This window comes from Clavelina lepadiformis, chromosome 6 (genome assembly GCF_947623445.1).
Source record: "Clavelina lepadiformis chromosome 6, kaClaLepa1.1, whole genome shotgun sequence".
Lineage (NCBI taxonomy): Eukaryota > Metazoa > Chordata > Ascidiacea > Aplousobranchia > Clavelinidae > Clavelina > Clavelina lepadiformis.
The window spans coordinates 20,629,517-20,657,363 of NC_135245.1; the positions used below are offsets into that span (position 1 = coordinate 20,629,517).

The 27,847-nt window shown below is 38.5% G+C and overlaps 6 protein-coding genes across 7 annotated transcripts; 4 read left to right on the forward strand and 2 right to left on the reverse strand.

Annotated features, from left to right (window-relative positions):
• Nucleotides 1–118: 118 nt before the first annotated feature.
• LOC143462580 (mediator of RNA polymerase II transcription subunit 10-like) lies at nt 119–588 on the reverse strand. Its single transcript, XM_076960800.1, has one exon. It carries the CDS (start codon nt 512–514, stop codon nt 119–121), a length of 396 nt encoding a protein of 131 aa, XP_076816915.1. The 5' UTR covers nt 515–588.
• Nucleotides 589–3,260: 2,672 nt separating this feature from the next.
• LOC143462578 (leucine-rich repeat-containing protein 42-like) lies at nt 3,261–5,019 on the reverse strand. Its single transcript, XM_076960797.1, has one exon. The coding sequence runs from the start codon at nt 4,752–4,754 to the stop codon at nt 3,483–3,485; it is 1,272 nt and encodes a 423-aa protein (XP_076816912.1). The 5' UTR covers nt 4,755–5,019; the 3' UTR covers nt 3,261–3,482.
• Nucleotides 5,020–14,148: 9,129 nt separating this feature from the next.
• On the forward strand, nt 14,149–15,804 carry LOC143462219 (uncharacterized). Its single transcript, XM_076960287.1, has 7 exons — nt 14,149–14,167; nt 14,409–14,544; nt 14,614–14,766; nt 14,861–14,998; nt 15,107–15,250; nt 15,353–15,493; nt 15,563–15,804. Exons 2-7 carry the CDS (start codon nt 14,484–14,486, stop codon nt 15,595–15,597), a joined length of 672 nt encoding a protein of 223 aa, XP_076816402.1. The 5' UTR covers nt 14,149–14,167; nt 14,409–14,483; the 3' UTR covers nt 15,598–15,804.
• An 801-nt stretch (nt 15,805–16,605) lies between these two features.
• Nucleotides 16,606–18,388, forward strand: LOC143462730 (uncharacterized). The gene is made up of 7 exons (XM_076960983.1): nt 16,606–16,753; nt 16,984–17,127; nt 17,277–17,408; nt 17,486–17,641; nt 17,769–17,888; nt 17,955–18,095; nt 18,156–18,388. The coding sequence occupies exons 1-7, from the start codon at nt 16,696–16,698 to the stop codon at nt 18,326–18,328; spliced, it is 924 nt and encodes a 307-aa protein (XP_076817098.1). The 5' UTR covers nt 16,606–16,695; the 3' UTR covers nt 18,329–18,388.
• A 2,490-nt stretch (nt 18,389–20,878) lies between these two features.
• Nucleotides 20,879–22,872, forward strand: LOC143462160 (uncharacterized). Its single transcript, XM_076960204.1, has 7 exons — nt 20,879–21,124; nt 21,307–21,531; nt 21,626–21,775; nt 21,874–22,014; nt 22,086–22,394; nt 22,462–22,593; nt 22,662–22,872. The coding sequence occupies exons 1-7, from the start codon at nt 21,085–21,087 to the stop codon at nt 22,760–22,762; spliced, it is 1,098 nt and encodes a 365-aa protein (XP_076816319.1). The 5' UTR covers nt 20,879–21,084; the 3' UTR covers nt 22,763–22,872.
• A 2,088-nt stretch (nt 22,873–24,960) lies between these two features.
• LOC143461586 (uncharacterized) lies at nt 24,961–27,738 on the forward strand. Of its 2 annotated transcripts, none has more exons than XM_076959351.1 (10): nt 24,961–25,118; nt 25,215–25,370; nt 25,447–25,602; nt 25,712–25,840; nt 25,914–26,054; nt 26,159–26,380; nt 26,531–26,668; nt 27,111–27,296; nt 27,363–27,500; nt 27,569–27,738. In XM_076959351.1, the coding sequence occupies exons 1-10, from the start codon at nt 25,070–25,072 to the stop codon at nt 27,688–27,690; spliced, it is 1,437 nt and encodes a 478-aa protein (XP_076815466.1). In that variant the 5' UTR covers nt 24,961–25,069; the 3' UTR covers nt 27,691–27,738. The 2 variants fall into 2 exon arrangements, with proteins under 2 accessions (XP_076815466.1, XP_076815467.1); XM_076959352.1 differs by having other exon boundaries at nt 25,917–26,054.
• The last annotated feature ends 109 nt before the right edge of the window (nt 27,739–27,847 follow it).

Sequence of the window (27,847 nt, forward strand, 5' to 3'; positions counted from 1 at the left end):
GTTAGTTTGATGATTCTCTTCAGTTAATCTTCTAATAATAAAGCTGACCAAAATAAAACAAGAAATATGTCTTTTTAAGGAATAAACTTGATGAATAAGGATCGGGGATGAGAGTAAATTAACTTTCTTCACGAATTTTTTTGTATTCGGAAATTTGTTCTGGAAAGATTGTTGTCAATTGGCTCATCAATTCTTTTCGGAACTTTCTATAAACGTCGGTTTTCCCTTTCACAAGCTCATTTTTCATCAACGCCTTCTCAATGCAATCTTTTGTGTAGAGTTGTGGGTTCTTTCCTGCGTCGATATAATCAAAAACTTCCAGAGGAATTTGCACATCTGCAAAGGCCGACTTACAGTTTTCAATTTCCTTTAAAGTTGTTATCATAGAATTGACCTTTTGGTTGAGCACGTTTTGCCCTTGTGGAGGGAAGTCACTGACTATAATGCCGAGTCGACGAACAGTTTCGATAAATTGCTCCAAGTTTTCTTCAAGAACTTCAAACTTATCTGCCATACTCTTTCTTCATAATTTTACAACCTGATAAACCTTAAGCTGGAATAGCCTGTTAAAGTTTGTATAATATATAATATCACGAGGTATCGCGTATTTTTTTTCAAGAGCTTTTACATAATGTCCCATGAATGTACCGACCGATGAACAGAAGAGTTTTCCAATGCAGGGCATCTCTAACAACAACATATTGGTACCTCAATCGAGCTATGTGTCCATTAATTACGATCGGAAAGAAATACACTTAAATTATGAATTGATGTTCAAAGCATATCTCAGCGGACCCTCTAACTCTTAATGACTCGTAGTGGAAATTGTGAATGCAAGATGCTTAACAACCTGCACGCTGAATTTATTGGTCTTCACACTGATTCCTAATAAACAAACAAGGCAATGAAATTAGGTTGTTTGCGTGCCAAATTTGAAAGAAATAAAGAATTCATATTTAAGTGCATGTTCACATGCGGCATTATGAGGAATGACTATTTCACCGCAAGTAGGTCACACATCCCATTGTTAAAGATAGGCGGTTAGGTTATGGCAAAATTTATACCATCACATGCAGAATTTCATCCTGCATGACACACTGTTAAACTGCATCATTTCACTAAAAAATTTTCAAATAATTGTAGCTTTTTTGCAATGAACTCAGTTTTATCCCAAATGGAGCCAGTTAACAAAAATTCCGCTAATGTACGAAAACAAACTTTCACACGTACTCTAGCTGAGTTTGCTGTTTTCTGATTGGTGGGTGTTTTAAACAGCCATCATGTTTTCAGAATTAAATTTTTGGACAATTTTTTTATTGGTAAATTCAGCCTTATTCTGCAAAAATTTTCTTCAAACATCACCAGAAAACGTCAGATACACTTAACAAATTGTTTCTGTCACACAATGGTTCAAAACTTGGTCTAAGATATTTAGCAAATGCAAAACGATAGGTATGACAGGAAGTCGCGAGATACTTAAAATAAGCCAAACAAAATAATAGCATTTAGGTTTAATTCAATTGGAAATATTTAAAGACCAACTGTTCATGCAAGATGACTAGACAAGTATGCTTTCTTTGTCTGTTTCCGTACCGACAATTAAGGTTTAATCTAAATGGAAAAGATCATTGTCGTTAGGCTTGATACTCAGGTTTTTATGAGGTTAATCACTTTAACGCGATGACATTTAAAATGTATTGTATGTAAAGACTTGAAGTTTGGTGTACATCAGTTAAAAGAATCTTGCTTACTACCTGGTAAAACTCCATTAACTTTGACCAAAATATAACAACAAAAAAGCAATTTTTTGGTAAAATTCGTACTTTCGTAGACTGGCTAGCCAAATAATACGACCCAAATATATGTAACTTATCTAAATTATCGGTGAACCAGAAACTGTGACAAATAGCTTTAAACGCCCGATTTGTTCCGGTGAAATATTGGCAGACTATGTTAGCCTATGCCAAGACTCCATAGTGGAAAGTATGGCAGCTGTTCACCCGAGGTTTATAAGCCACCACGCCTATCTTTTTATCTATAAACAAACAAAGAATTGAGGCTTTGGTGCGCACCATCACGCCAAAGTTTAAGTTTTGCGAGTTCTCGTCAAAAACTGTTTCCTTTCCGGTCGGGTTTACAGGTTTATGACCAGCCTATAGGCTAAATTACCTTGCCTTGATATTTTTTCGCCATTAACAGCGCAGAGCGAAAGTTAAGATGTTAACCGTTGCAGTTATTGCGCAATAAAATACTTGCTCACGAACAAATACCAAGCAAGAAAAGTGGCAAAAATTTAAGGCTTAAAACATGAGAGGCAGTTACAACCACGCGCCACATAGTCTACTTATGCGAAGGTGGCGCGTATAGATCGTGACGTAATACACGGTGGCGCTTAGCGTAACGTAATGTAAAAAATGACGTTTGCTCATTTCTTTTTTAAGTCATTCACAACTTCAAGTCTGGGGCTCCCCAGTCCCCACCGTTTTCATTGATTCATTTTATTTTTCGTCTTCAACGTGACGGACAAAAAATTGTGCTGACGCAAGTGGTCGCAAAGTTATTAGCAGTTAATGACAATAATTTCCACAAGCCGGACAGGCAAATGTGACAAGGCCTCGACGGCAAAAACTTGCATTACGGACCAATAAGAGAATGTAAAAAGGTTATTAGCGTCAGCACAGCCACCTAACCCAAATTACAAACACAGAAACACATTCAATATAAAACAAAGTTATGTCCTGCCAAACTATCAGCTTCAAGATTGAATCGACATCTTTTTAGTCGCATCACCCGGTTGCCCAGACTGCAGAATTTGGCACACGCGCAATCAACACTCTTTTCGATGAGCTTCAGTGGCGCACTTTAGCTGCTTCATTTTTCACTTAATGACTAGAACAGAAATTCTGAGCACTTAATTTTTAACTGATCAGTCAAACTATGTAAATGCACACTTCTAGTGCGTCCGACCATTTTTGTTCACCACCATATGTCATATTATGTTGCTTGGCGTACGTAAAATCTAAATCTTACTGAAAACGGCCATACCCTGAGTCTGGCCGATTGCGAAACATTGCACTAAGTGTATGTCAGATCCTGCACCTTACATGCTAAACTTTACCAGGTTGGTATCGAACGTTAAGCTAGAAATGAGCAGAGAAGTTTGCGTCCTCAATTGAAAACCACTGGTTTATACCTAAACGCTGCATCGTTAAATAGGGGTTAGTTAGCTTAAACTTTACTTCAACAGCATCACTGAACTGGACGGTGGAGTGCTTTTTAATCAAACACATTTTGGCAACTACATTCTAGGTACAGGAAAATTACAGTATTTGCTAAAACAAAGCACAATACACATAAGTTGCATGTGAATATTGTGGGTGGTTTACCATACATAAATGTTATCGGTGTAAACTGCTTACAAATCTATAATTGTTTAAGTTGAAATTCACTTCAAAAACAACTTTTTATTTATGTTTATGTAATTATGACAAATAAAAATCAATTATTGACCTATCAATTGCAACTGACTTCGAACAACAACCCAACTGTTTGTTTTTGTCAATACACTGGCGTTTGGCAGCTTTTTCAACACACTTCTCCTCGGCAGGATGTTTCATTGCATTATTTTTAGTCAAAATTTTTTGTTTATTGTTTTTCAAGCAATCACAGATGACAAGATGATTTACAACCTGGCTTCTGGGACATGAAGAATTCTTTACTTTGGAACCAATACGAGGTTTCCTTCTATAAAATGACATGGTTTTCTTTTTGGTCTCATTTAAAGATTGTTCGTGTTTTTCTTCAAAGTTTCTTTCAATTTCTTTGATATATGAGTTTATCAAACTGACCGCCCATCCCTTCCCAATGCAATCATAAGAACTTCTGAACACACCTATGTGATACCTCGCGGGATGGGGACAAACGTTAAACTTACTCACTTTTTTTCGAGAAATAATTCCATCAATTATCATCTGAGTATGGTCCACAACAATGGTTGTTAATTTTTCAACTGTTTCAAGGTAAGGAAAAACATCAACTGTTATCTGTGCATTCCCATCCAGTCTCAGACTTTCCAAATTTTCCAAGCCCTTACCAGCTCTTCGATGATGCTGAGTTAAGTTCTTCATACCTTTTAATGATATGTTATTATTGCACAAAACGAGTTTTTTTAAACATGAGAGGGTCCCAACATAAACCAATGCTTCGTGCTCGTTTCCAATTCTGCAGCTTGAAAGATCTAGTTCTTCTAAATATAGATAAGGAGTAATACAATCAAAAGAAGATGATAGAAACATCCACTTGCCACACAACTGAAGCTTTTCTAACAACTTCTTTTCATAAGCATCAGTAAATATTTGCAATGCTCTTTTCCAATTTTCATTGTTGTTAGGCTCAAAGTGGCCAAATTCAACACAAGAATCAAAAATTTCTTTCCCAATTAATTCTGGAAACCCACAAAGTGACTCCACAAGGTGCAAGTTATTGGCAACATACAAAATACAAATTTTACGGAGTGGAAGAAGAACGTCAAATTCAAAGTCCGACTTTGTTGTAAACTGGGAAGCACTTTTCATGTAATGCTGTGCTTTTGACACAGCGTTCATTGATTTAGAAACTTTGTAACTTACCTCATTGGAATGTTGTTTAATAGAATACACAAATGTACACCATTTGTCTGTCTTCATATTACAATGGTATATTTTCCCGTTACCAAATGGTTCCATTCCAAAGAGCACAAGTTTCTCATAGAACATAAATTTAAACTATGGCAAATAATGAAACTTAGACACTATTGCCTTGGTACATCAGCACTTGCTCTGTGAAAATTTTTACTCTTGAAAGTCACTCTGGCCTAATCACCATCAACCACTCAGAGTGAAAAGTATGGCAGTTTTCAACAAGAAAGTGCATTGGCATGCTTCGGACTATTTGTTAATTACTGTACTTATTTCTCATTGAAATTCACGTATTTCTTAACACACTAAAAATTATCCGGATTTTACTAACCACAGAGTCATTCCATGTATAATCAACCAATTTTTTAAAAATTTGTAACCACTACTCTTGGATTTTGATAATTTCAATATATGTTATAGACCTTGGAAAAAGCCGAAGATTAAAAAAAAAATTTTCAAAATATCTCCAGGCGTTTTCGAGTTATTCAAATTTGAAATTTTCGCCACACGATGGCCTTTGGCTAGTGAGCACTGGTCACGCTTTATGATTTTCTTTAATATCTTTATTTCTGAAGGTAGAATAATGAAACAAATGTTGAATTTACCATTTTTGGGGTCAAGGAATTCATTTAAGCACATAAAAAAACCCATATCACACCTCCTTCATGGAGTAAATTAAGTTTTTTCATTAATCTCAAAGTTCAAGTTTACGATGCAATTACAAAAATAGCAATCGCATTGGAAACATAATTTTTGCACTTTTGTGTAGCATGGTTCATGTATTTTCATGTATCCAAAAATTGGAAACTTGTTTTTTGTTCTTTAGGAATAAAGTTGGTTTTAAAAGCAAGCACGATTTTTAAGATTCCTATAAGATATACAATGCAGATTTGAGCAATATCGTATAACTGGTCATGCATATATGCAAGGTTGCAATTCCAAGGCACCAACTGCTAGTGTTTAAAGATTATTCACCAAAAACATTAATTACTGCCTGCTAAAGGTGCACTCTGAGCGTGACGCGACACCTGATCGAAAGACACTTTATCGAACGACACTTAATCGAACGACAGTTTATCGAAAGACACTTAATCGAACGACAGCTGATCGAAACGACACCTGATCGAAACGACAGTTGATCGAACGACACTTTATCGAACCGACAGTTGATCAAACGACACTTTATCGAACCGACAGCTGATCAAAGCGACAGTTGATCGAATCGACTGTTGCTTCTCCCGCACACAGTCATAGCAAAACGTGGCGTACCGTTGCATTGTTTGCTGTAGAAAATTAAAATTTGGTGACTTTTCATAAAAAATGTTCAGCTATCTGTCCATGTTTGTTTGATAAAGTTGGATTTTGTAATTTTTGAGATATTGTGATATTTATATAATTTTGCTCTCTCTCCGCATTGAAGCGTATTACTCATTTACGCACCAATAACTTGACTAACTATTCTTTTTCGTTCTCTTTTCACAGCGGGGGCGCGGCGTAACAAGAAGAATTTATAGAAATGTGTCACTTTTAGAAATACCTAATTTACACTAAATTCACTTTCTTTAGTTTTACAATTATGATGTATACAGGAAGCCAGATGATGTTTCTACTAACCTGTAATAATCTCATCAGTCTACGACGCATAGGTTTCTAGGTTACTCTCGTACTTAGTAATTCTCGTGCGTATTCTTGTGATATCTTATTAATATGTGGGCGGGCCGGCCGCCATGCGAAATCGTACACTTTATGATACAAATATAAAATATAGATATAAAATATAAATCGTCAACTTTATGATATATACATCACAATTCATTAATGCACACCATTACAAAGACCGCACATCACAATGGCTCATTGTTTCAATGTTTGAGAAACACGCAAAAATCTTGCTTGAACTGTCGGTTCGATAAAATGTCGTTCGATCAACTGTCGTTTTGATCAACTGTCGGTTCGATAGAGTGTCGTTCGATCAGCTGTCGGTTCGATAAAGTGTCGTTCGATCAACTGTCGGCTCGATTAACTGTCGTTCGATAAAGTGTCTTTCGATCATCTGTCGTTTCGATCAGGTGTCGTTCGATAAAGTGTCTTTCGATAAAGTGTCTTTCGATAAGGTGTCATAGTACCCACTCTGAGAGAGGTTACAGTAAATTTGACTTCCTTTTTGAACTTTAATTTTGCCTACTCCTATTTTGATTCTTATTATTTTATTATTGTTATTATTATTTTGATTTCATCTATGTATGAAAATGATGAATTTACCCGTTTAATCCCTGGAATTAAAGATTATGTAAGTGTTTTCAAAAATGTTCATAAGCAAAAGAGGCTCATTTTGTGTAATTTGAAGAAATTATATGCCACATTTTGTGAAAAATATCCCGAGCTGAAGATTGGATTCTCAAAGTTTTGTTCACTCAGTCCCAAATGGTGTGTCCCCGTATCGTCCAAAGGCAGTCATTCTGTCTGTGTGTGCATCCAACATCAAAATTCAATCCTTGTGGTTGAATCTACCAACAACAATGAAACACACAAAACATTGATTGACAAAATAGTGTGCAGCACGGAGAACAAAATGTGCGTGTTGCATCGTTGTGAACAATGTCCTGGGTCTCAAGCACTAAAAGGCTTTTTACTTGCACAGTATGATGAGGAACTTGATGATGAAGTCCAATGCCAGCAATGGAAGTCTACAGACACGATGGATCTTATCACGGTGTTAATGACGAAGTATAAATGGATTCAAGAAATTGTAAGAGTTTTGGATGATCTTACAAAGCATTCATTCATAGCTAAATGCCAATCTAGATACTTAAACTCCAAAAAGAGTTCTGTAACAGATGATACTTGTGTGATTTTGCTGGATTTCGCTGAGAATTACACTTTTACAATCCAAGATGAAGTACAAAGCTATCAGTGGAACCAGCAGCAATGTACAATCCACCCGCTGTTGTGTATTACATGCATGATCACATCTGGTCAGATGTAGGTCTTTGTAAGCTAGCTGTCTTAACCAGTCATTTAACAGTACTTCCAACACCATCACATGGAGATTTCCCGTGACTGCTTGGAAAAAAGGACCAACACGCTTCCAGGTTGAAATCACACTTGTGATTGCACAAATTCAGCATATTTTTATACTGTCCAGCGCAACCGTCCGAGAAATATTCAACTTTAGTAATGGACAATGGTGCTGGACAAGCTTGGAATCAATGCAGTGAGTTTGTACAAAAGCCCATGCACAAAAGCTGTGTCATGTGTTAAGTCATCTGAAACAAAGCAAAATGACTACTGCACAATAGCTGGGTGGATTGTACATTGCTGCTGGTTCCACTGATAGCTTTGTACTTCATCTTGGATTGTAAAAGTGTAATTCTCAGCGAAATCCAGCAAAATCACACAAGTATCATCTGTTACAGAACTCTTTTTGGAGTTTAAGTATCTAGATTGGCATTTAGCTATGAATGAATGCTTTGTAAGATCATCCAAAACTCTTACAATTTCTTGAATCCATTTATACTTCGTCATTAACACCGTGATAAGATCCATCGTGTCTGTAGACTTCCATTGCTGGCATTGGACTTCATCATCAAGTTCCTCATCATACTGTGCAAGTAAAAAGCCTTTTAGTGCTTGAGACCCAGGACATTGTTCACAACGATGCAACACGCACATTTTGTTCTCCGTGCTGCACACTATTTTGTCAATCAATGTTTTGTGTGTTTCATTGTTGTTGGTAGATTCAACCAGAAGGATTGAATTTTGATGTTGGATGCACACACAGACAGAATGACTGCCTTTGGACGATACGGGGACACACCATTTGGGACTGAGTGAACAAAACTTTGAGAATCCAATCTTCAGCTCGGGATATTTTTCACAAAATGTGGCATATAATTTCTTCAAATTACACAGAATGAGCCTCTTTTGCTTATGAACATTTTTGAAAACACTTACATAATCTTTAATTCCAGGGATTAAACGGGTAAATTCATCATTTTCATACATAGATGAAATCAAAATAATAATAACAATAATAAAATAATAAGAATCAAAATAGGAGTAGGCAAAATTAAAGTTCAAAAAGGAAGTCAAATTTACTGTAACCTCTCTCAGAGTGCACCTTTAGCAGGCAGTAATTAATGTTTTTGGTGAATAATCTTTAAACACTAGCAGTTGGTGCCTTGGAATTGCAACCTTGCATATATGCATGACCAGTTATACGATATTGCTCAAATCTGCATTGTATATCTTATAGGAATCTTAAAAATCGTGCTTGCTTTTAAAACCAACTTTATTCCTAAAGAACAAAAAACAAGTTTCCAATTTTTGGATACATGAAAATACATGAACCATGCTACACAAAAGTGCAAAAATTATGTTTCCAATGCGATTGCTATTTTTGTAATTGCATCGTAAACTTGAACTTTGAGATTAATGAAAAAACTTAATTTACTCCATGAAGGAGGTGTGATATGGGTTTTTTATGTGCTTAAATGAATTCCTTGACCCCAAAAATGGTAAATTCAACATTTGTTTCATTATTCTACCTTCAGAAATAAAGATATTAAAGAAAATCATAAAGCGTGACCAGTGCTCACTAGCCAAAGGCCATCGTGTGGCGAAAATTTCAAATTTGAATAACTCGAAAACGCCTGGAGATATTTTGAAAATTTTTTTTTTAATCTTCGGCTTTTTCCAAGGTCTATAACATATATTGAAATTATCATAATCCAAGAGTAGTGGTTACAGGGCCTGGTTGATTACACTGGACAACAGCAAAATTATTCCTCAAATGAAAATAAACTGCCTAGACTAACTTTGGGACGCTGATTCCAAATCTGAAATCAGAATTGGTCTATCACGTCAGGTTTTCAAGATATGAAAATTCACGAAATTCGGATTTTGCATTGATTGGCACTATATTATAAGGTTCTACAGTACAAGGTATTGTGCAATTTTCTTTCCCAGCGAATTGTTGGTCATATTATGTCACAATGCATGTTATGTAAGATTAATATTGACATTATTTTGTAAATGCAATGTTCTATCTTTTCACAATTAATGCATTCTTGAATGTTCTTGGCCATGACTATAGAGGGGAGGGGGTAGGGGTAGGGGGGGAACATATGTGGAGACCTTAAAGTTGTGTCACTTTTGCTCGGATTGCAGTTGGGTTACACCAAGCATATGTGCTTTCTCTGTTTGTGGGACAGTCGAGACGATGCAAACCACTATGACACAACTGAATGGCCAATGAGAACGGACTACTTTGTTGGAAGATATAATGTTAAGTGCCAACCCCTAATTGATCTGAGCAAAGTGTACTTGCCACCACTTCACATTAAACTGGGCCTGATCAAACAATTTGTGAAGGCAATGGATTTCAATGGAGATGGATTCCTGCATATAAAAGAAAAATTTGGTGCAATACCAAGTGATGCTAAACTGAGAGCTGGAATATTTGTTGGCCCCCAAATACGTGATTTGATCCGTGACCCAGTATTTCCATCCAAGCTTAATTCAATTGAATTAAAAGCCTGGAATGCATTTGTACAGATTGTACAAAATTTTCTTGGGAAGTACAGGGCAGAAAATTACTCGGAACTAGTGGACAATTTGCTGGAATCATACCGCGAAATGGGCTGCAGAATGTCGGTTAAACTGCATTTTCTTCATTCACACTTGGAATTTTTCCCGCCAAACCTGGGTGATGTGAGCGACGAGCATGGGGAAAGATTTCACCAAGACATCTCTGTGATGGAATCGCGGTATAGAGGTCGATTTAACCCAAACATGATGGGGGACTACTGCTGGTTTCTTCAGCGTGAAACTGACACTGAACATACTCGAAAGAGCAAGTGTATAAAGCACTTTTGAGGGAATATAATGTTATTTTCGTCTGATTTAATTATCCTGGGTTGTGTTAAATTGTGCAGTATGATAATGCTGTTATTTTCAATAGAAATTACTGGGTTGATTACATGTAATGTTTTGTTCCGCTCAGCCAAAATTAGCCAAAATCACAGTTATGGGTTGTCGTGAGCATATATCATATCTCAAAAACGTGACGTGTTAGAAAAAATCTAAGACCAGATTTGGATTCAGCATTGCAAAATTAGTCTAGGTAAACTTGAAATGAGCGAGGAATAAAAAATAAGTTGTAAATTGTTGTCCAGTGTTATACATGGAATGACTCCACAGTATCATACCTTGTGGTTTCACCTTTTGTGACAAGTCTTTAAATGGGGGAATACCCATATCAATAGACAGAGAAGCAATCGCATACAGACACCTTATATGGCAGACGTGGGCAAACTGCGGCTCGCGAGCCGCATGCGGCTCTCCGGCATGTTTTTTGTGGCTCTTCTAGTCGAATCGTAAAATTCCAAAAAATGTAAAGGCTACCAAGAGTACCGTTTATGAAAGTTTCTGTGTAGTTTTTCTTTATGTAGGCCAGCATTTCGTTTATGACGTAACACTAGACATCGATTCCGACATTGTTTTCAGGTATAGATTCTATACTCTATTGCAAAGGTTGTCAAAATGCACCTCACCAACATGTTTTTATGGGTCTTTTAGTTAAAAAGTAATATCCCAAAATGACTACTAATAGTATAATAACCAAATTGACAATCATTACTGATTTTGCGGCTCGCTGGTGTTTATATTTTTCTGCAAGTGACTCTTTCATTGAACAAATTTGCCCACCCCTGTTATATGGCAACAAGGACACATAAAAATAAACTTTCTTTAGAAAATTCAGGATGACGATTCAAGATAAAGCAATATTTGCTTTGATTTTGTGAACATTTTAACGAATGTCTGGTGGCTGCGCTGATGTTCAAGTTTTATTCTTTCACATTATCCTACCGTAAAGCACGTTTTTGCCCTCGAGGTCTTGCCACATTGCCCGTCTAATCTGTGGAAGCTATCATCATTGTTAATATGTTTGCAACCACCTACATCAGCACAATGTTTCGTCTCTCACATTTAAAGCGAAAAAAAATGATTGAATCTTTCTGTTGTGACAGTTTTCAGCCTTGGCATTTATGACTTATTAACCAAATATTCTAGAGTAATAGCGTAGAACGCAGCTATGTAAGTGCAATAGTTTAGCATTAGCACTGTAGTAAACAATCCACACACTGCATTTCTGTTACATCACAAAAAAAACCTACACAATAGCCTTATTTTTCGTAGGTAGGCTATTTCGTTGTGGCGGTCGTTATAGTAAATTGTAATAATTTATATAATTGGCATTCTAAACAAGCATTGTGTTTGTCCCAGTTAGATGCAATTGAATATTTAAACAAGTTTGTTATTCGTGGTTAAAGCCGTTATTCAAACAATGAGTTCTAAACCGACATACTGGCCGAGAGTTGGAGTGTTTCAATTAGCATTGTATTATATCGTGTGTAAGGTAGATGGTAGCGTACTTGTGATGAACAAGCTTTGGTGACATAGTACGATGCAAAATGACATGTTATTTGCTGATTGGCTGATGTGTTTGGATAAAAGCTTAGGCTTGGTTCAAACCGCCCGTTGTCCCTGAGTCTCTTCTCATATTATCAGTTTACCTTCTGGATTATTCATTATTGAATTCAAGTGATAGCTCTGTTTGAATATGAAATGGTGATGAAATTGTTTCTGATGCTACTACGACTATATTTCGGACAATATAACAATTTAGACTTTATGAATGTGGTGCTGATTTAAAGAAACAATTAGAGAAAGCAGGCGCAACGGAGTCAAAGACACAATTGTCTAGGAGTTCTAAAAGAAAGACTAAAAGCCTTTGGCTTTAGGCCAACCTTAACACAATCAACATCGCCATCCCCACATCGTCTTGCTGATGCATGAGGTAAAATAACATTGTCTCTGATTTTGTATCATCTCAGTGCGCTTACCTTATGAGTGCTCTTACGTGCAATTTGAGCTGAAAGGAACAGACATGTAATGGTGCTATAATTAAAGTGCTCTCATACACAAAGTCACTGCAGAAAAAGTTATTTCTATATTAAACATAGGCTTTGCACTGTTTGCAGCAGGCATCATTCGGCTACACATGATATGTCAACATAACTCCGGCCACTACAAATGATTTTTACTGCCTTTAATAAATTACTAAGTTACAGTATACTTTATAACTAGTCTATAACGATATCATAAACATAAATTTTTTGAAATTTTTTTATTTAATAGCCAGTATTGCAATGACTCGAGTCACATTTTTTTATGACTCGTCTTGACTAGATTGAAAGATCTTAAATGACTCAACTTGACTCAAGTCAAATTCCAAAAAGACTTGAGTGACGTCATGACCATTGTAAGAAAAACACGAAAAATTCAAAGAACAAAAAACAAATTGTTTTCTAAAAAAAGTACACTCTCTGTAAAAAGTATCAACCATAATGAATTGCAGACAGCCATGACGTCATAGTTACCGATTTAATGCAACGCATGGTGTGACGTGAAAATAGTTTTTAAGTTAAAGGCGTTGGCTTGACTCGAGTCACAGATAAAATTGGCTCTACTCGGTTCCAGGCAGAAAAATATAGTTGGGTATAACTCTGCCGATAGAGAAACTGTCTATATACCATTGTGATGTAAATTAAAATGGCGAAATTGGCGTTAAAACTTGAAATGAAATAATTTTAGTTTATTTTTAGCTTGATGGGCCACTTGGAACAGCAAGACATCCGCATGTGCAAGATTTATAACAGATACCAGTCTTAGGCCTATTGCTAATGTGTTGTAATTGTAAATATAAATAATTGTAAATGCAGATTTCTCGCCTTTCAACAAGTAATATAGTCTTGTCATCCACGCATAGATCGCTTGAAAAGTCACTTCGCCCAAGGGTCTCTTATCTTCCGCTTTTACAAACTCTAAGATTATTATGTTGCTTAACAAGTTTCAAGCAAGAATGCGTTATTTTATTGACAAAAGTCGGCTTTATTATTTCAAAAGGAAGCCTGCCAGACAGAATGCGCTGTGTTTATGATTTAATGAGTGTTGGTGGTGTAAATAGCTTGTTGCTTGGTTTTCTGATTTCCTTCGGGCAACTGGAAAGGAAAAACTTACAGACTACGTGATAAGCTTCAATCCTTTTAAGTTTTTAATCGTTCATATGTTCATGAACAAATAAAATAAAATACAGGTTACACGGCAGACAGTAGTTTTGCAATTGCAAAAATAAGTGAAAAGCAGCAAGGTTTTCATGCAATGTGGAGTTATTATCACCTGCTCGAGATAAAAGTAAGATATCGGAGCGTTCATGAACGTGACTTTGACGAGCAGATTGGTTTTATCTCATCGCTCTATCGAATAAACTGCAAGGTTAATCAGACGAGTGTTGTGTCTTCGTTCTTGCTTGGGCTGATTTCTGCGATAAATCTGCAAAGTTATGTTTCTTGATTTATATCTTTTCCAGGAAAGTTCGCAGAAACTTTGCTTTATCTTTTTCCCGTCCGCTGCCACATCCCCGACAAGTCAGTAACCATTCAAACTTCCACATAACTATAGGAGCGCGCGAGGAAGTCTTTAAAAATACTTTTGCATTTTCCAGCTTGCTGAGTGTTGCAGGGACATTAAATCCTAGATTGTATAAATTTTGTAGAAAACGTCAAAATGTTGTTCAAATCGATTTGCCCTCCTTTATTTTCAGTGTTCCAAAAATTGAGTGGTTGTGTTTTTACAAAATTAAATTAAAATTTTGCAAATTTGTTGCAGATATTGTGTAACAGGCTTCTCTTGTTGAACCTGTCGGAGCAATCTCTTTGGTCGGAGTAAAACTACCAGCACGAAATGAGAACATTTTATCTATGTGCAATACTTGCCTGGTTTGTGTTGCATTTAGCGTACTGCGGTGGGTATTTTTAAGGCTTGCGATGTTAAGACTAGCCGGATATTGCATCATAATTGTGTTTATGACCAGATGGAGGTGGTCATGGTGGAATTTCTCATGACAGTCACGAAAATCTTCAGGATTGCTTTGAGGACTGTGAAGGGCCTCACAAATGTGTTAACATGGACGAAATGAAAGCGATGATGTCACCAAATTGTGGGCGTTGCGTCACAATGGCTTGTGGTAAGTTTTAGGGTTTGTTCCCAAATTAAGTTTGGTTTTATGAACTTGTCTATTAGAGATCAGATTCTTAATGCTGTAGTTGACATTTCTGCAGAGGATTCCTCTCATCCGAGAATGGATTGTATTGAAGAAGCAATTGCCGGATGTGACGAATGTCCTTCGCCTACACCGGAAATTCTTTCTAGGCGAATGAGATGTGTCGCTTGCAGGAAAGAATGCCACAAACATCATGGTAATTAGGACGTAATTAGCACTTCATTATGTCAGCTAGGCTAAGCAACATCATCTTTATTGTGAGGATGCTAAAGAAATATTGTACGCTGAATGATTTCACCTCTAGGGGCAGCAAAGCCTAAATGCCAGGAAAAGAATTTAACGAAATATTTCCAAGAGTGCCAGGAATCCGGGGAATGTCCCTTACACGAAACCGAGCATGCCCTTACAGTGGACGAGGAATGCCGAACCTGCGTCAGTGAAGCTTGCCGTGAGTTACCTCTGCATGACGTTACTAATCACTGGCTGCCACGGTCAAACTCTTTTGTAAACCGTTGTTCAAGTCTTTGACATCACAATCGTTTCTCTGTAGAATCACATTATGACGTTGACTGCGCACTAAGGCAAAAGATTCTTTGTGAGTCTTGCAGCTTTCCCACAAACGACCAGTTGAGGGCGATGGCGAGATGCGCAGCATGTATGGCAGGAAGGAGCAGCAATGGGCCCCATGACGGTAACCATGGAAACAAACTTGAAACTGCTCACCATGAAATCTAACGAATCTTTCTTGTACATTGGTTAGATCATGACGTTGATGGCGGTGAAAGACGTCATTAGAGTCATAACTTCCACAACGATTGAGACCTCTCCATGATGTGGATTAAAAGATTTTCTTGGTCTTGAAAAAAATACACACTTGTTAGATTGCTTTGTGATTTCAAAAAAAAAATGCTCCTCGCTTTCAAATGCTATCGAGCAGTGTAGCGTAAAGCTTTATTAAGTGAACATGAACAAAATTGATGAATTAAAACAACAGGGAGAAAATCTTTCGCTTATAGCTCGCTATAAGCTTGTTGAATATGTATTTAGTTAGGTTAGTTATTTAGCAAAATCATTCCGACAGTTGTTGTCGCTTCCAGATTTTTTGCTGTTGAAGCAATGTTGTTGATTAGCTGGGCGCGATGCTGCGTCGTCTTGCATCTATAAAAAAAAGAGTATCTGAGAAAGTTTATTTTATTTAAGCAAATCATCTAGTGTTTGAAATCAATACAAAAATTCAACGCTGTTGGCGGCAGCACTCCGCATTTTGCAAATAGCGCGGTCAGAAATGTCGCTTTTATGTTTAACGGGTTTGACAACTGCAAGCCATCTGTAGAGCTATTTGAACATTTCGTGAAAGATGCTAATAAAATCCGAGATATGTTCAACAAAAAGAAAAGGCAAATTAAGATTTCATCATACTGTAGCAAATGGAGGGTTTACCTGCCCACCATTGTAATTACACATCGCACTCTTTATAAAATAATCACCACTTGTTTGTTTTTCCAATACTGTCATCAGACTCATCACTATTGCTTCACAAATATAGATTTAAAACGAAGTGAAACATTGTAGACTGATCTAAAACTTAAACCAAGTCACGAGGCGCGATTGACAAACACAAGCACCGAGCATGACTATTATGTCATAATTAACATTTAATAGTTATCAAAGTTCGAACTTTTCTGGTTTAGTTAATGCTTTGTCATTGACCCGAGGCGTCCAAGATGTCACGTGACTGTTTTGCGACTCATTTTATAAGCGCGGGAGCAAGTTTAGTTGTTCGTTGACTCGCAGTAAGTTTGATAAAACACTTTACCCTCGCCAAGAGTAACGTCTACACTTTACAGTAAAAAGTTACTTGAACCAACTTTATCGCGCTGTTTAAGTTTTAAGATGAGGTTTCTCCGCTTTCATTTTGGGTTAGTCGTTCTGCTTCAAATGACCTCGACAGGTGAGTAAAATAAGTAGATTTTCTTTCCCAAACTTTTTATGAGTCAAATGATTTTGATTGTTTAAGTTTGTGCCAAGTCAAGTGTGTCCCACACTGAGTATGCGAATATTACTATACTTGATAATAGTTGTAGCTCTGATATAATGAAATATATCGATTAGAAGCAAAACTCCATTTTACCACTTTTACACACACAACCGCTTGAAAGGCATAGTTCTTTTCCATATTAGGATATGGAGAAAATAACGCCGGCAATCTCCGACAATGCCTGAGGTCATGTGAGGGCGCCCAGCGCTGCCCATCGAGAAGCGACATTCCAGTATTTCTGAGGACCCTGCCGGCGAGATGCACACAATGCATCACTGACGCCTGCGGTAAGAGAAAGCGAGTGACATTTATGAAAAGCTTTCGCTGTTAATTGTTATTGCCCGATTTTCGGCCGATTTTTAAATTAGTCGTTTTCAACCAGTTTTCACAAGTTTGCAAGAAATGTTGGAACTTTTTCTTTAATTATTTTGAGCAGGAAGAACACCGGAGGGTTTGTGCCTTGGACCAACTTACAATGCGTGTCCCGCTTGTCCCGGTTTGTCGCTGAACCAGCAGTTGCAGCAGAAGAGGTGTCGAAATTGCGTGAAAACCTGTTATAAACAGTCCGGTAACGGAGCACGTTCATGTAGAGCTGGAAACTTGCGAAACATTATGGTATAATATTTTTGTTTGGTGTTTACGTAGGCGCCAGAGTTCCACGACGCCAAAGAAAGACTTTCCGAGAATATGGATGTTTGCTTGATTGTCGCCTGAACGCGATGTGTCCGGATGAGGAAATAGAGGCGAAGATACGGGAAAATCTCCCGGAAACCTGTGGAAGATGTCTCGGTCATGTTTGCGGTAAAACCATAAAATCTTTGGCGCTATGAGGAAGATTTTTCCTTTTTTAAGGCTAATCTTGAATGAACTGTGGCTGAGATGAAACATCTTCTGCGTTGTGACAAGTTACATTCGATGGTTTTTCCAGAAAGAAACCAATCTTCTGACGTCAGAAACGATTTTTCCTGCATCGAATGTCTATCGATCCAACTTAAAGATCAGGGTCGGTGGGAAACCTGCGGCTCCTGCATTGACAGATGTTTCAGCGGTTTGTGAGGACATTTGTCTAAACGTAAGGAAAATTTCTTCAACAGACGTGTATCTGTCTCAATAGGTCCTATAAAGCATCCCTTTGCGAGGTTCAGCTGCATGAAAAACTGCGAAGGTCTCCGATCGTGTCCATCGAGGAACTGGTACGCGAACAGAGTGCAAGGATTTTCACAGCCATGTCTGCGATGCATTAGGAAGGAATGCGGTGAGATGTTTTCTGTTCATTCCACCGCCGCTCTCGCTATAACCTGAACCTTTTATTCAGGCAAGTTTGATAGCAGCAACCCCGCTGAGATCGCGGAGATTCCAGATTGCATCGAGGAAGCTTTCCTAGAATGTTATAATTGCCCGCCATACTCTTACGAGGAACAATCGCGTTTGAAAAGCTGTAAATTCTGTTTAAACAATTGTTCCCTTGATACAAGGAGTTATAGATAGACGATTCAAAAATATCCAAGTTTTCTGTGCAAGTGATTGTTTTCTCAATAAAAGATGATTACGTCATTTACCCTATTGGTTATACACGAACTAAATCTCACTTTTATAGGTTAACAACGGTATGTCAGCACACTATTGTAGGTAGAGCAACATATTAACAATAAGTTTGTTCAAAACCTTTCTTGTTCTTTGAACAAAAACTTTAAAGTTTTAAAATTGTAAAAACAAAAAGATTTCATTGAAGCCAAGTGACGTCAACGAGAAGTCCCAAAATTAACTTTTTCATACGTCACAATTTATTATTGAAGTAAAAATGATTTGTAGGCAAGGATGGGTTATATGTTATGTTTGCTGTTTTGTTAGTAAATTCAAAGCAGCCCATAATTACACAACCTGTATCAATTATGCCGACGGCATCAATGTATCTTAACATCAACGCACCTGAAAGGTTTTTGATAATATTTTAAAATCTTGCTTGGTGAGTTATAAGTTTGCTGAACTCATATAAACAGCACAGAAGCAAATAAACTCACATATTTCATTCGAATTATGACGTAATACCAGTTCAACCACTGAATTGCTAAAAAGAAAAAAAACTTCCCCGGAAATTGCCCACCCCTCCCTTTTATATGTTTTTTAAAAATTCTTGTCAGTATTTGAAAGACAGAAGATGTCTTTTGACATTTCTCGGATCAAGGCTTGCTGAGGTCATTTGGGCGGCGACCGTTAAGCTCGTTAAGCGTTGGACGTTAAACACAAGTTAGATGCTATTTCAACGATAGAAAGCATACGTGCGAGTGAATTAAATTTATTTAAATTTACAAATGCAACTTTAAAAAAGCGTTTGCTTTAATTTTGAAGATATATGCAAGCCATAGAAGCAAGTGCGAAAATATGCTTAAGATTTCCTCAAATCTCTTACAACTGACGTTAAACTGAAATGGACCATTTAACCTGTTTTCAGCTGCAGCGGGAGATGGGCGAGCTTTATTTAACGTTTAAAAAGTAACACAATTTCAGGAAATGGTCACCTCGTGGTTTCATTGCGAGTTGAAGCTTACACGCAGGATGGTTGACACCTTTCGGAAGGGTTTTGTGTCGTCACTGAAGGGTAGAACTACTAGCTGTAAGTCATAGTGAGAATGTGACTCAAGGGTTCCTATAGCAACGTTCACAACAAGTTTGACTATTTTGCTTTATGTTTCGTAAAAACTCGTTGTCCTGGCTCTTGAGGTCAAAAGTTATATTTATAACCACGTGACCTGAAACGGTTCTTACAGAACTGCATCAGTCGGAATCATTATGACATCATCATCCAGTTCTTTTGGAGGAGAAAAAAAGATGGTGACGAAATGGATTTTTGTGCAACAGAAGATATGGTGATGAGTGATGACCACCAGTGTATTTAGGGGAAGGACCATATTTTAGGGATCATATTTTAGGTATAATATACTGTATATATATATAATACCATATATAAGGACCATATTTTAGGGGAAGGAGCATATCTTACTCTCGGCTTTCAATAACTTTTGCACACCCTTTAACACAATCCTTAAAACGTCACTGGTGATGACGTCAAAGATAAAAATCAAAAACATCCAACACTTTCGATGAAACCAACTTCAAGTTACAAGAGCCCGCAAAAAGCATGGATCAATGACGTAAGAAAGATGTTTCTGAAAATTTGCTCGAAACTTTTCACCAATGTCCAGGTTCGTCCAATGTGCAGTTGGTCGTGTTCTGGAAGTTGAAGATCAGGCTACAAGAAGAAGCTAAGTTTAAGAAGCTACAAGACATTTGTCAGAAATTGCTTCTCCCTAAACATTGAGCACTTTGGTTGAAATAGAAAATCAGAAGCACCCGCAACAATCTTTATCGGTTGAATTGTGTATTATAATAGAGAAGATAGATCAGGTTCTTCCCTATAATGACTTTTATTCGTCTGAAGAGGAAGCGATATCTCGATGAATGCGTCATTCACAAGAAAGAAAAGCAAAAATGTCAAATAAACTCATACGCAAACCGGCACCAACGTTGATATGCGGAAAACACGCGCGACGCACAAAACATGAAAGTTTGTTTAAAGAGTCTCTGCTTTAAACTTACATCGGTATCAAGGTAAGATTAACCGCACGAATGGTAAATCGAGTCCTAAGGCTGGTCAAGTTTTTAAACCTGAACATATTTGCACAGGCCAAGGGATAAAGCTTTTGGTCGTCTCTCTCGAAGGCGTTCAAGGCGTTCAAGTGCACATGACAAGGTCAAAAAAGTTTGTTGTGGTGACGTAAAATTTTTGACGCTCTGATTTAAAATAAGAAACTAATTATGTCTTGTCATTGCAGTTGGTTCTTTCCGTGGCAGTAAAAAACACGAATTCTTGTTTTTGCCAAATCAATTCTATTTTAAGAAACCCGGTCTCCTTCAGGCAAAATAAGAAAACATTCTTTGGTTCAATTGCGAACAAATTTGCAACAAAAACATTTCTTTAACTGAGTTGAAAGCAGATTTTAATTTAAGACTTACGCATACACAGGCTACTAACTGTTTAGTGCGTTCGCTTGTCGATAAACTGTTCTAATTCCCAGCGTATTATTTTTAAAGATCAGAAATACATCAAAAGTCAACTAGAACGTCTGCCCAGGTTCTCAGAAATATCAATAAAATGAAGGTTAAGATTGAACCAGGACAATGCTGCTCAATTACAACGAGCTTTGAATAATTTTGTGTTGCTCTGTTTTGGCTCGAAATAGAAAATGAAACTGTTCATTGCAGCGATCCTACTCGCAGCATGCGGTTGGTTTTGGCTATATAGCAATTTGAATTTATAATAGTTTACTACGACGCTGATCACGATTAATTTCTGCACGAGCTTGCGATTATTAGCTTCAGAGATAGACAAAAACAAAACCTATTTTCTCCTAAGCGCTTATTTTATTACGTAACTACAAAATGTTTTCCTTTTTATCGCGGTTTAGATGCTCAAACAACAGAAGGTTCAGGTTTTGAACCTACACCGACACCTAACGGAGAAGTGGAAGACGCGTCTCAGATAGAGGAAAGGTTTAAAATGGTTAAAAATGCGAGCGATTGCTTCGACACTTGCCAGTCATCAGACGCTTGTATGACGGAAAAGGAACTCCAAGACGAGAATAACAAAGACCTCCCGTCCCGCTGCAAGGAGTGCATCTATTGGATGTGCGGTGAGTCACGTGATATATACATGACGGCTGATTGGTCAACGCTGGGTGAGACGACAGATTTCGTTTGAACGATTTTCAAGCGAGCGACTTTCAAGTGACGTGTTGGAAGGAAACCGAGAGAGGCTTCCAGAATGCGCGGGGAGAGCTCGATCTTTTTGCTTAGGATGTCCACCGATGACGTGGCAGCTCCGTCGAAGAATGGGGAGATGCAAGATGTGCATCTATCAATGCAAAGCCAGAAAAAGTAAAGATACCTCTAAATTCGAGTTAATCATTACTAGAATGAGCGGTAGAGAGAACATCTCGCATCCATGGACTGAAGCCTTTTTAACGCTTTCGTAGGAAGAGTGTCGAGGTTTGGATCGAGATCATTTTGCATGAGGAGATGCGAGACTCCCACCAGGTGTCCGGGTAAGGAGGAGATGACGCAGCAGATGACGAAAATGGATGGGGATTGCAAAGATTGCTTCATTGAACAATGCGGTCGTTTTCATCAAATGTTAATCATTCTGACTCTTAGTTGTGCAAAATAATCAATAAATCTCACGCTTCAGGTCGCTATGATCAAAGCAATAAAACCGATGTGGCGGAATGCACGATGCAAGCGCAATCCGATTGTGACGTGTGTCCCCCGATGAAGGTTGAGGAGAGGATAAGGACGATGAGTTGTAGGAGGTGCGTCATCAGTTGTATGTCAATCCCCCAACCAACTGCTCGTCCGCCCTCGGCTCCTAGGAGATCGTGCCGGGATATTTGCACTTCCCCTGTGTCCCGCCGCCGGTGCCCGACCCGCGACCAGGTTATTTTTACGATCAGGAACCGAACCTCAGCCGAATGTCAAGTATGTGTCAACGAAACTTGCGGTGAGAATTAGATTAGACATAGAAAGTTTTAATGTTTGCAAACGAACACGCTTTGTTGACGTCGCAGAGAGCTTGAGCGGAGACGAGATGGCGGACTGCATGTACGAGGCGAGAGCGAATTGTTCGGTCTGTCCACTGAGCTATCAGTCAATGATGCAACGAAGAGATTGCGCTTCTTGCATTAGAAGATGCAACAGCGGTAAGCCGCCATTACACACAAAAAATCTTAATGACGTCAGCAGTAAGCCTTTGTTTTATTCAATGCAGGATTGCGTGTGCAGAGCGTCACTCGCCCGACCTTTCACTCCGTCTACTTCCGGCCATTCAGGTATTCCTCCAGATCCTTGTTTCAACGATATCATTGGTGATGGCCTCGGCAAAGAGCTGGAGTATACTAACCTTGAGCATCGATTTTGACGTTTTAGCAATCGCTTTATGTAAATATTTCCGTGCAAATAAAAACGGAAGCGAGCAGAAACTTTCCCGGCAAACTGTGCAGATTACTTAAAGTTATTTTTAGAGAGAGCGCGGTCAACGCCCGACAAGCATTGCTATGTTGTTTATCAAAAGTCGAAATTTTCTGCCAATGCTATTATCTCCAAGCAAAATCTGACCAGACGGCTATGTACGGTTTGTGGAACCTTACACTGGTTAAGAACGAAAATCGAGTTTACAGTTGATCGCAAGTCCTTGAATACTTCATCGGAAATCAAAGTCATCGGCACAAATTGTTCGATGATGTCATCACAGTGACAACCTCTATGCCGTAAAACGCCCATTTACGTCGCTCGTAAAGCAAAATAATCAAAGAATTGACGTAGTCGTCAAAATCGTGGTACAAGATGTGCATTGTTACACAACCTAATAGTCTCCAGGAAAGGAAAGCTTGAATACAACGCCAACTGCGACAGCCATTATTACCGCCGTCGATTTGCTCTTTATGAGTTTCCACTTGCCACAGACCGCCAAGACTGGTTTATCAAAGCCTTAAAAGAGGTCATCGCAGTTCACGCTTTATAACACATGCACGATGTTGTGGCGTATAGAAGCGCACGATGTTTAGCCAAACACGATCTTTTGATTATTGCACAATTGTCTCAAAATACACATTGTTGCTTCACAATAAACTTGCTGCTTCATCACTCGCAACCAAGTGTTGTACAGTTTTTCTCACAAAAAACAGGAAGTGACTTAATAAAGGATGATTATTACTTAATGGTGTTTTCCATAATTTTGTAAATTTAATTACTTCTAAAGATTAAAACCGAGAAAGTGAAATCGCGGGTGACAGAAATGCTACTCATTTCGTGACGTCATAGGAATCAGAACTGAAAGGAGAAGGAACAAGTCATGATGTGAAAGTGTTTTTTCCTTTTTTGGGATAGAAGCAAATAAGATCGTTTTGAATTCTTGAAGTATTTCTTTAATCTTTTGATATGAAATATTTTGGGATGCTCATTTGCTGCATTTCGTTCATACAAATATAAGGTTCGTCAAACCAGAGCCAGCTATTTCCTGGCTCTCATTCAAGACAGATATGATGACGCATATTGCAAAAGCTGAGTAGCATACCAACTACATGTAATGCTGACATGCGCCAAAGCATTGTTTCATGTTATGCGCGTCGCTATATCCAAGTTCAGAAGATTTCTTCACCTACTCCGCAGTAAGTTATCATTTGCATTTTGGATTTCTGCCCAATCAAGACATTTGCGGCCATGTTGTTATGCCCAGTACAAACATAATCATGCTGAGGCTCTAAAAACCGATGTGGTTGAAGTTCTTGTGGAAATCATCTGGCGACATTAAACCGGAAACCTGTGTTCATTTTGTGAAACCTGTTCATTTAATGAAATGTGCAGCTTTGGGTAAAATATTTCTCTTTTCATCTGTAGCGAGACTGAGAAATTATAGTTTCAAGACGGCAAGTGACAAAAAATTTCATAAAGGAACAATCTGAATTGGCCGAGCAAATTTTTCCACCAAAATTTCTAATGATTGACAATGACAGATTAATGATTGACATACCAAACCAGGATAACAATTTACCGCAAAACCTGAATCAATGTTCATATTAACTGACGTCATCGCTGCTTCCAGCTGCCAGTCGCTCGAGGCCGTGAAGTTTTTAGGTTGGTCGCGTTGGTAGCCGAAAGAGATTTTTATCTCGAACAAACATAGCTGATGTTAAAAGATTTACTGTTGTTTCGGAGCTTGCGCGGTAAAAGCTTCCTCTATTATTTGGGGAGTGTCTGCTCATTACTTGTTTTATTATTCCTTTTAATTGGCGCAAATAGCGCGGATGACGAGGCAAAAGAAATTTCGATGTGCGTTGGCTCGCAATAAATAGCTCTCGGTGTAAACGTGCCGATATCTGCTGCTTCGTTGCTATATATAATAAGCAGACTGAAGAGAACTCGCATTTTTTGTGATTGTTTGCTCGCAATAACAGAACAAGCAGATGAAAAACTTTCTAGTTTGCATTATGTTAGGACAAGCTTTTAACAAATCGGAGTTTTTTATGAGTGAGATTTTGATATGCGTTTGATATATAGATATTTTTGGAGCACACGAACCATACACGAGATACAGATAAAAGCAAAACTGAATTAAAAAAACAAAGGAAGCAGTTAACTGGCCTTTATTTTTAGACTTGTTCTGAAAAATTTCCCAAAATGCTGAAATCTGTTTTAGAGTTTATCTTACTGACTGGTTTCTTGTTAAGTGAGTATAATTGTTGGAGCATTTGTTTGAAAATTCGTGTAGATTGCTCTTGAAAGCTTCTCAACGCAATTTAGCGATGAAATCATTTTTTTGCAGGTTGCTCTGGACATGACAATCCAACTGGAGAGCTCGTGAAAGACGGCGACTGCAGAGAGATGTGCAAGACGTCGAGTGGATGTCCATCGGATGATGTGATGCGGAGAATGATGATGACGGACAAAGACTGCAGGGAATGCGTCCAGGATCAATGCGGTGGCTATTTCGATCGACATAAGACATATAAAAACATTTGCATCTTTGTCATACTGGAGAATAACTTAACCTTTAGGAAACCTGGCCAGCTCCAACGGGACTTCTTTGATGACGTGCATCGTGGAGGCGAGAGCTGGATGCGAGAAATGTCCGACTCCTGGAAAACCAGGCAGGATGGCAGAGTGCATGTCGTGTTTGAGAAAATGTCCTCGAGCTGGCAAACGCGAAACCGGTTGGTTGTGGCTTATTGCAGTGTTCAAAGATATTGTCGCGGTTGAATGGATAAAAAGAGCAGCGATATTATTAGACTTAATTGATAATTAAGATGTATTTGGCGCCAGGTATGACGACATGTCGCAGACGATGCGTCTTTTCACTCAATTGTCCTTCAACAAATGGAATTATGACGTTTTTTCAAAACACAACCTTGGTCAATTCTCAATGCCGCGAATGTGTGATGGGAATGTGCGGTGCGTCACAAAGCAATGACGTCATGTCTATTGTTACGAAATGTGGTCTAATTCTTTGTTTGTTTTTCGTTAGAAGATACAGACAGTGCAGAGGTGGATGAGAAGGCCATCTGCATGTTCAACGCGCGAGAAGAATGCGAGGACTGTGGCATAAGCTCGGCAGCTCAAAGCACTAGGCAAAGATGCTCGTCATGCATAACCAGATGCAGGCAAGGTAAATAATGAACATTGTGACCTCATAATTGTTTGGGTAAATTGCACATGAATTGAGGTCTGTGACGTGGTTGATTAACATATTGAAAAACACATTTTCCACAGGGGGTAGAACTGGATCTTTAACGCCAACTACCGGACGTAGACCCTCAAGATTTCCAGCACAGGGTGGCGGTAAGCGACCAAGACCGGGAACTCGACCAGAAGTATCATGCAAGCGCAGGTGCGAATTGAGAGGTCAAACTTGTCCAACAACCAACCAGATTCTCGTCACAATCCGGAGCAAGACGTCATCGGAGTGTCAGGAATGCATTAGGGACACTTGTGGTGAATAATTGTCTGCCGATGAACCATTGAACCTTGCATTGAGTTGCTTGTATCGTTTTTGCTTCTTTAACCTTGAGCCTGCATTGGAGTATAAGCAGAGGTCTAATATCTGTTGGACAGCGACGTAATAAAGCGATCTGTGCTTGCCAGGTTCCAGCCAAGGAACGAGTGATGAGATGGCGATGTGCTGGTACAACGCCAGGGCGACATGTAGTGTCTGTACAATGAGCGAAGGAGTGAGATCCCAGCGAGAAAGATGCGATGATTGTATTTCAAAATGTGATCAAGGTAATCTCAACGCTGTTAAAATTGTGAAACGAGAAAAACTTGCGTCATCTACCGGTTGTTAAAATCCTTTTGCTGCTCCGCTTGGTGAAGCTTTGTTGGGAGATGTGCCAAACTGTGGGTCGTTACCCTATTTGCGGTCGCGAAACAAATTTAATTTTTATAAATTGAATTGTTTTTTGTAAATTTTCTATTCGCTTTACTGTTTCCATTACGAGATTCTTTTATTACTTTTGTTACTGGATTGTGTGCACTTGTATGACCTTGCCAGAGACAAAAATATCACTTGAGATTTGTAATTGGACGACGTTTATTGTTTTAACATCAGTAACGCGTAGGCTACCTCTCAAGGGGTAGTATAGAATTTTCTTCTCTAAAATGGGGTCGCAGACCCAAAAAAATTGAGAAGCCCTGGACTAACTCATTCATTCTTTCAAACTTCAAGCAAATCAAAACACGGACTCTCTTGTGCCCCTTGTGTCGGTCCCGGCGGGCACTTCAAATCGACCAATGAGAACCTGTCAACAAAGATGCACGTCACCGAGTCTCTGTCCTTCCCCACGTGAAGTCATTGTTACAATACGTAATCGAACAACCACTGAGTGCCAAGAGTGCGTCATGGAATCATGCGGTGAGTGCGGTGATAATCGAGTTCCTCCCAGAACACCCCGATTAAATTGTGACGTAAATCTTTCAGGCAACCCCGACGATGAGGTGGTCGGTGGGTGCATGTACATGGCGCGCGAGTCTTGCAGCGTTTGTGACATCAGCGAGGGGGCGCGAAGACGAAGGAGGAGATGCTCGAGCTGCCTGGAGGGATGCGAGGATCGATCAGGTGACCAGATCACAATATGACGAAACAAAACCTCGTTTCCTGTTTTCTTATTATGACGTAACTTGTAGGTGTCGGGGAAGCTGTAGGTGCAGTGAAACCGGAAATGATGGAGTCTCCGACAAAAAATGACACCGACGTGGGTATGACGTCATCACCTGGTCCCTTCCAAACCTTTCCGATATTCGGATGATTTGACAATTTTTCAACATGACTCCAAATAAAATCTTTCATGCATTCACGTCATGTCACGTTTGATTTCAGAATTTGCGCCATCAATCTATTTTGGTTTATGACGTAAAGATTTCCGGTTAGTTAAGGCACCATCGTTGAATATATTTATCGTTGCT

What these genes read in the sequence shown, in the direction of transcription:
- LOC143462578 (XM_076960797.1), bottom strand. Translation starts at nt 4,754, where the DNA reads ATGTTCTATGAGAAACTTGTGCTCTTTGGAATGGAACCATTTGGTAAC.
- LOC143462219 (XM_076960287.1), top strand. Translation starts at nt 14,484, where the DNA reads ATGAGAACATTTTATCTATGTGCAATACTTGCCTGGTTTGTGTTGCAT. An exon ending in TTGCGTCACAATGGCTTGTG is followed by an intron (nt 14,767 to 14,860) that starts GTAAGTTTTAGG and finishes ACATTTCTGCAG; the next exon opens with AGGATTCCTCTCATCCGAGA. An exon ending in CAGCAATGGGCCCCATGACG is followed by an intron (nt 15,494 to 15,562) that starts GTAACCATGGAA and finishes TACATTGGTTAG; the next exon opens with ATCATGACGTTGATGGCGGT.
- LOC143462580 (XM_076960800.1), bottom strand. Translation starts at nt 514, where the DNA reads ATGGCAGATAAGTTTGAAGTTCTTGAAGAAAACTTGGAGCAATTTATC.
- LOC143461586 (XM_076959351.1), top strand. Translation starts at nt 25,070, where the DNA reads ATGCTGAAATCTGTTTTAGAGTTTATCTTACTGACTGGTTTCTTGTTA. An exon ending in CATAACCAGATGCAGGCAAG is followed by an intron (nt 26,055 to 26,158) that starts GTAAATAATGAA and finishes CATTTTCCACAG; the next exon opens with GGGGTAGAACTGGATCTTTA. An exon ending in GTGCGTCATGGAATCATGCG is followed by an intron (nt 27,297 to 27,362) that starts GTGAGTGCGGTG and finishes TAAATCTTTCAG; the next exon opens with GCAACCCCGACGATGAGGTG.
- LOC143462730 (XM_076960983.1), top strand. Translation starts at nt 16,696, where the DNA reads ATGAGGTTTCTCCGCTTTCATTTTGGGTTAGTCGTTCTGCTTCAAATG. An exon ending in AACCTGTTATAAACAGTCCG is followed by an intron (nt 17,409 to 17,485) that starts GTAACGGAGCAC and finishes GTGTTTACGTAG; the next exon opens with GCGCCAGAGTTCCACGACGC. An exon ending in CATTGACAGATGTTTCAGCG is followed by an intron (nt 17,889 to 17,954) that starts GTTTGTGAGGAC and finishes CTGTCTCAATAG; the next exon opens with GTCCTATAAAGCATCCCTTT.
- LOC143462160 (XM_076960204.1), top strand. Translation starts at nt 21,085, where the DNA reads ATGAAACTGTTCATTGCAGCGATCCTACTCGCAGCATGCG. An exon ending in GATCCTACTCGCAGCATGCG is followed by an intron (nt 21,125 to 21,306) that starts GTTGGTTTTGGC and finishes ATCGCGGTTTAG; the next exon opens with ATGCTCAAACAACAGAAGGT. An exon ending in CATTAGAAGATGCAACAGCG is followed by an intron (nt 22,594 to 22,661) that starts GTAAGCCGCCAT and finishes TATTCAATGCAG; the next exon opens with GATTGCGTGTGCAGAGCGTC.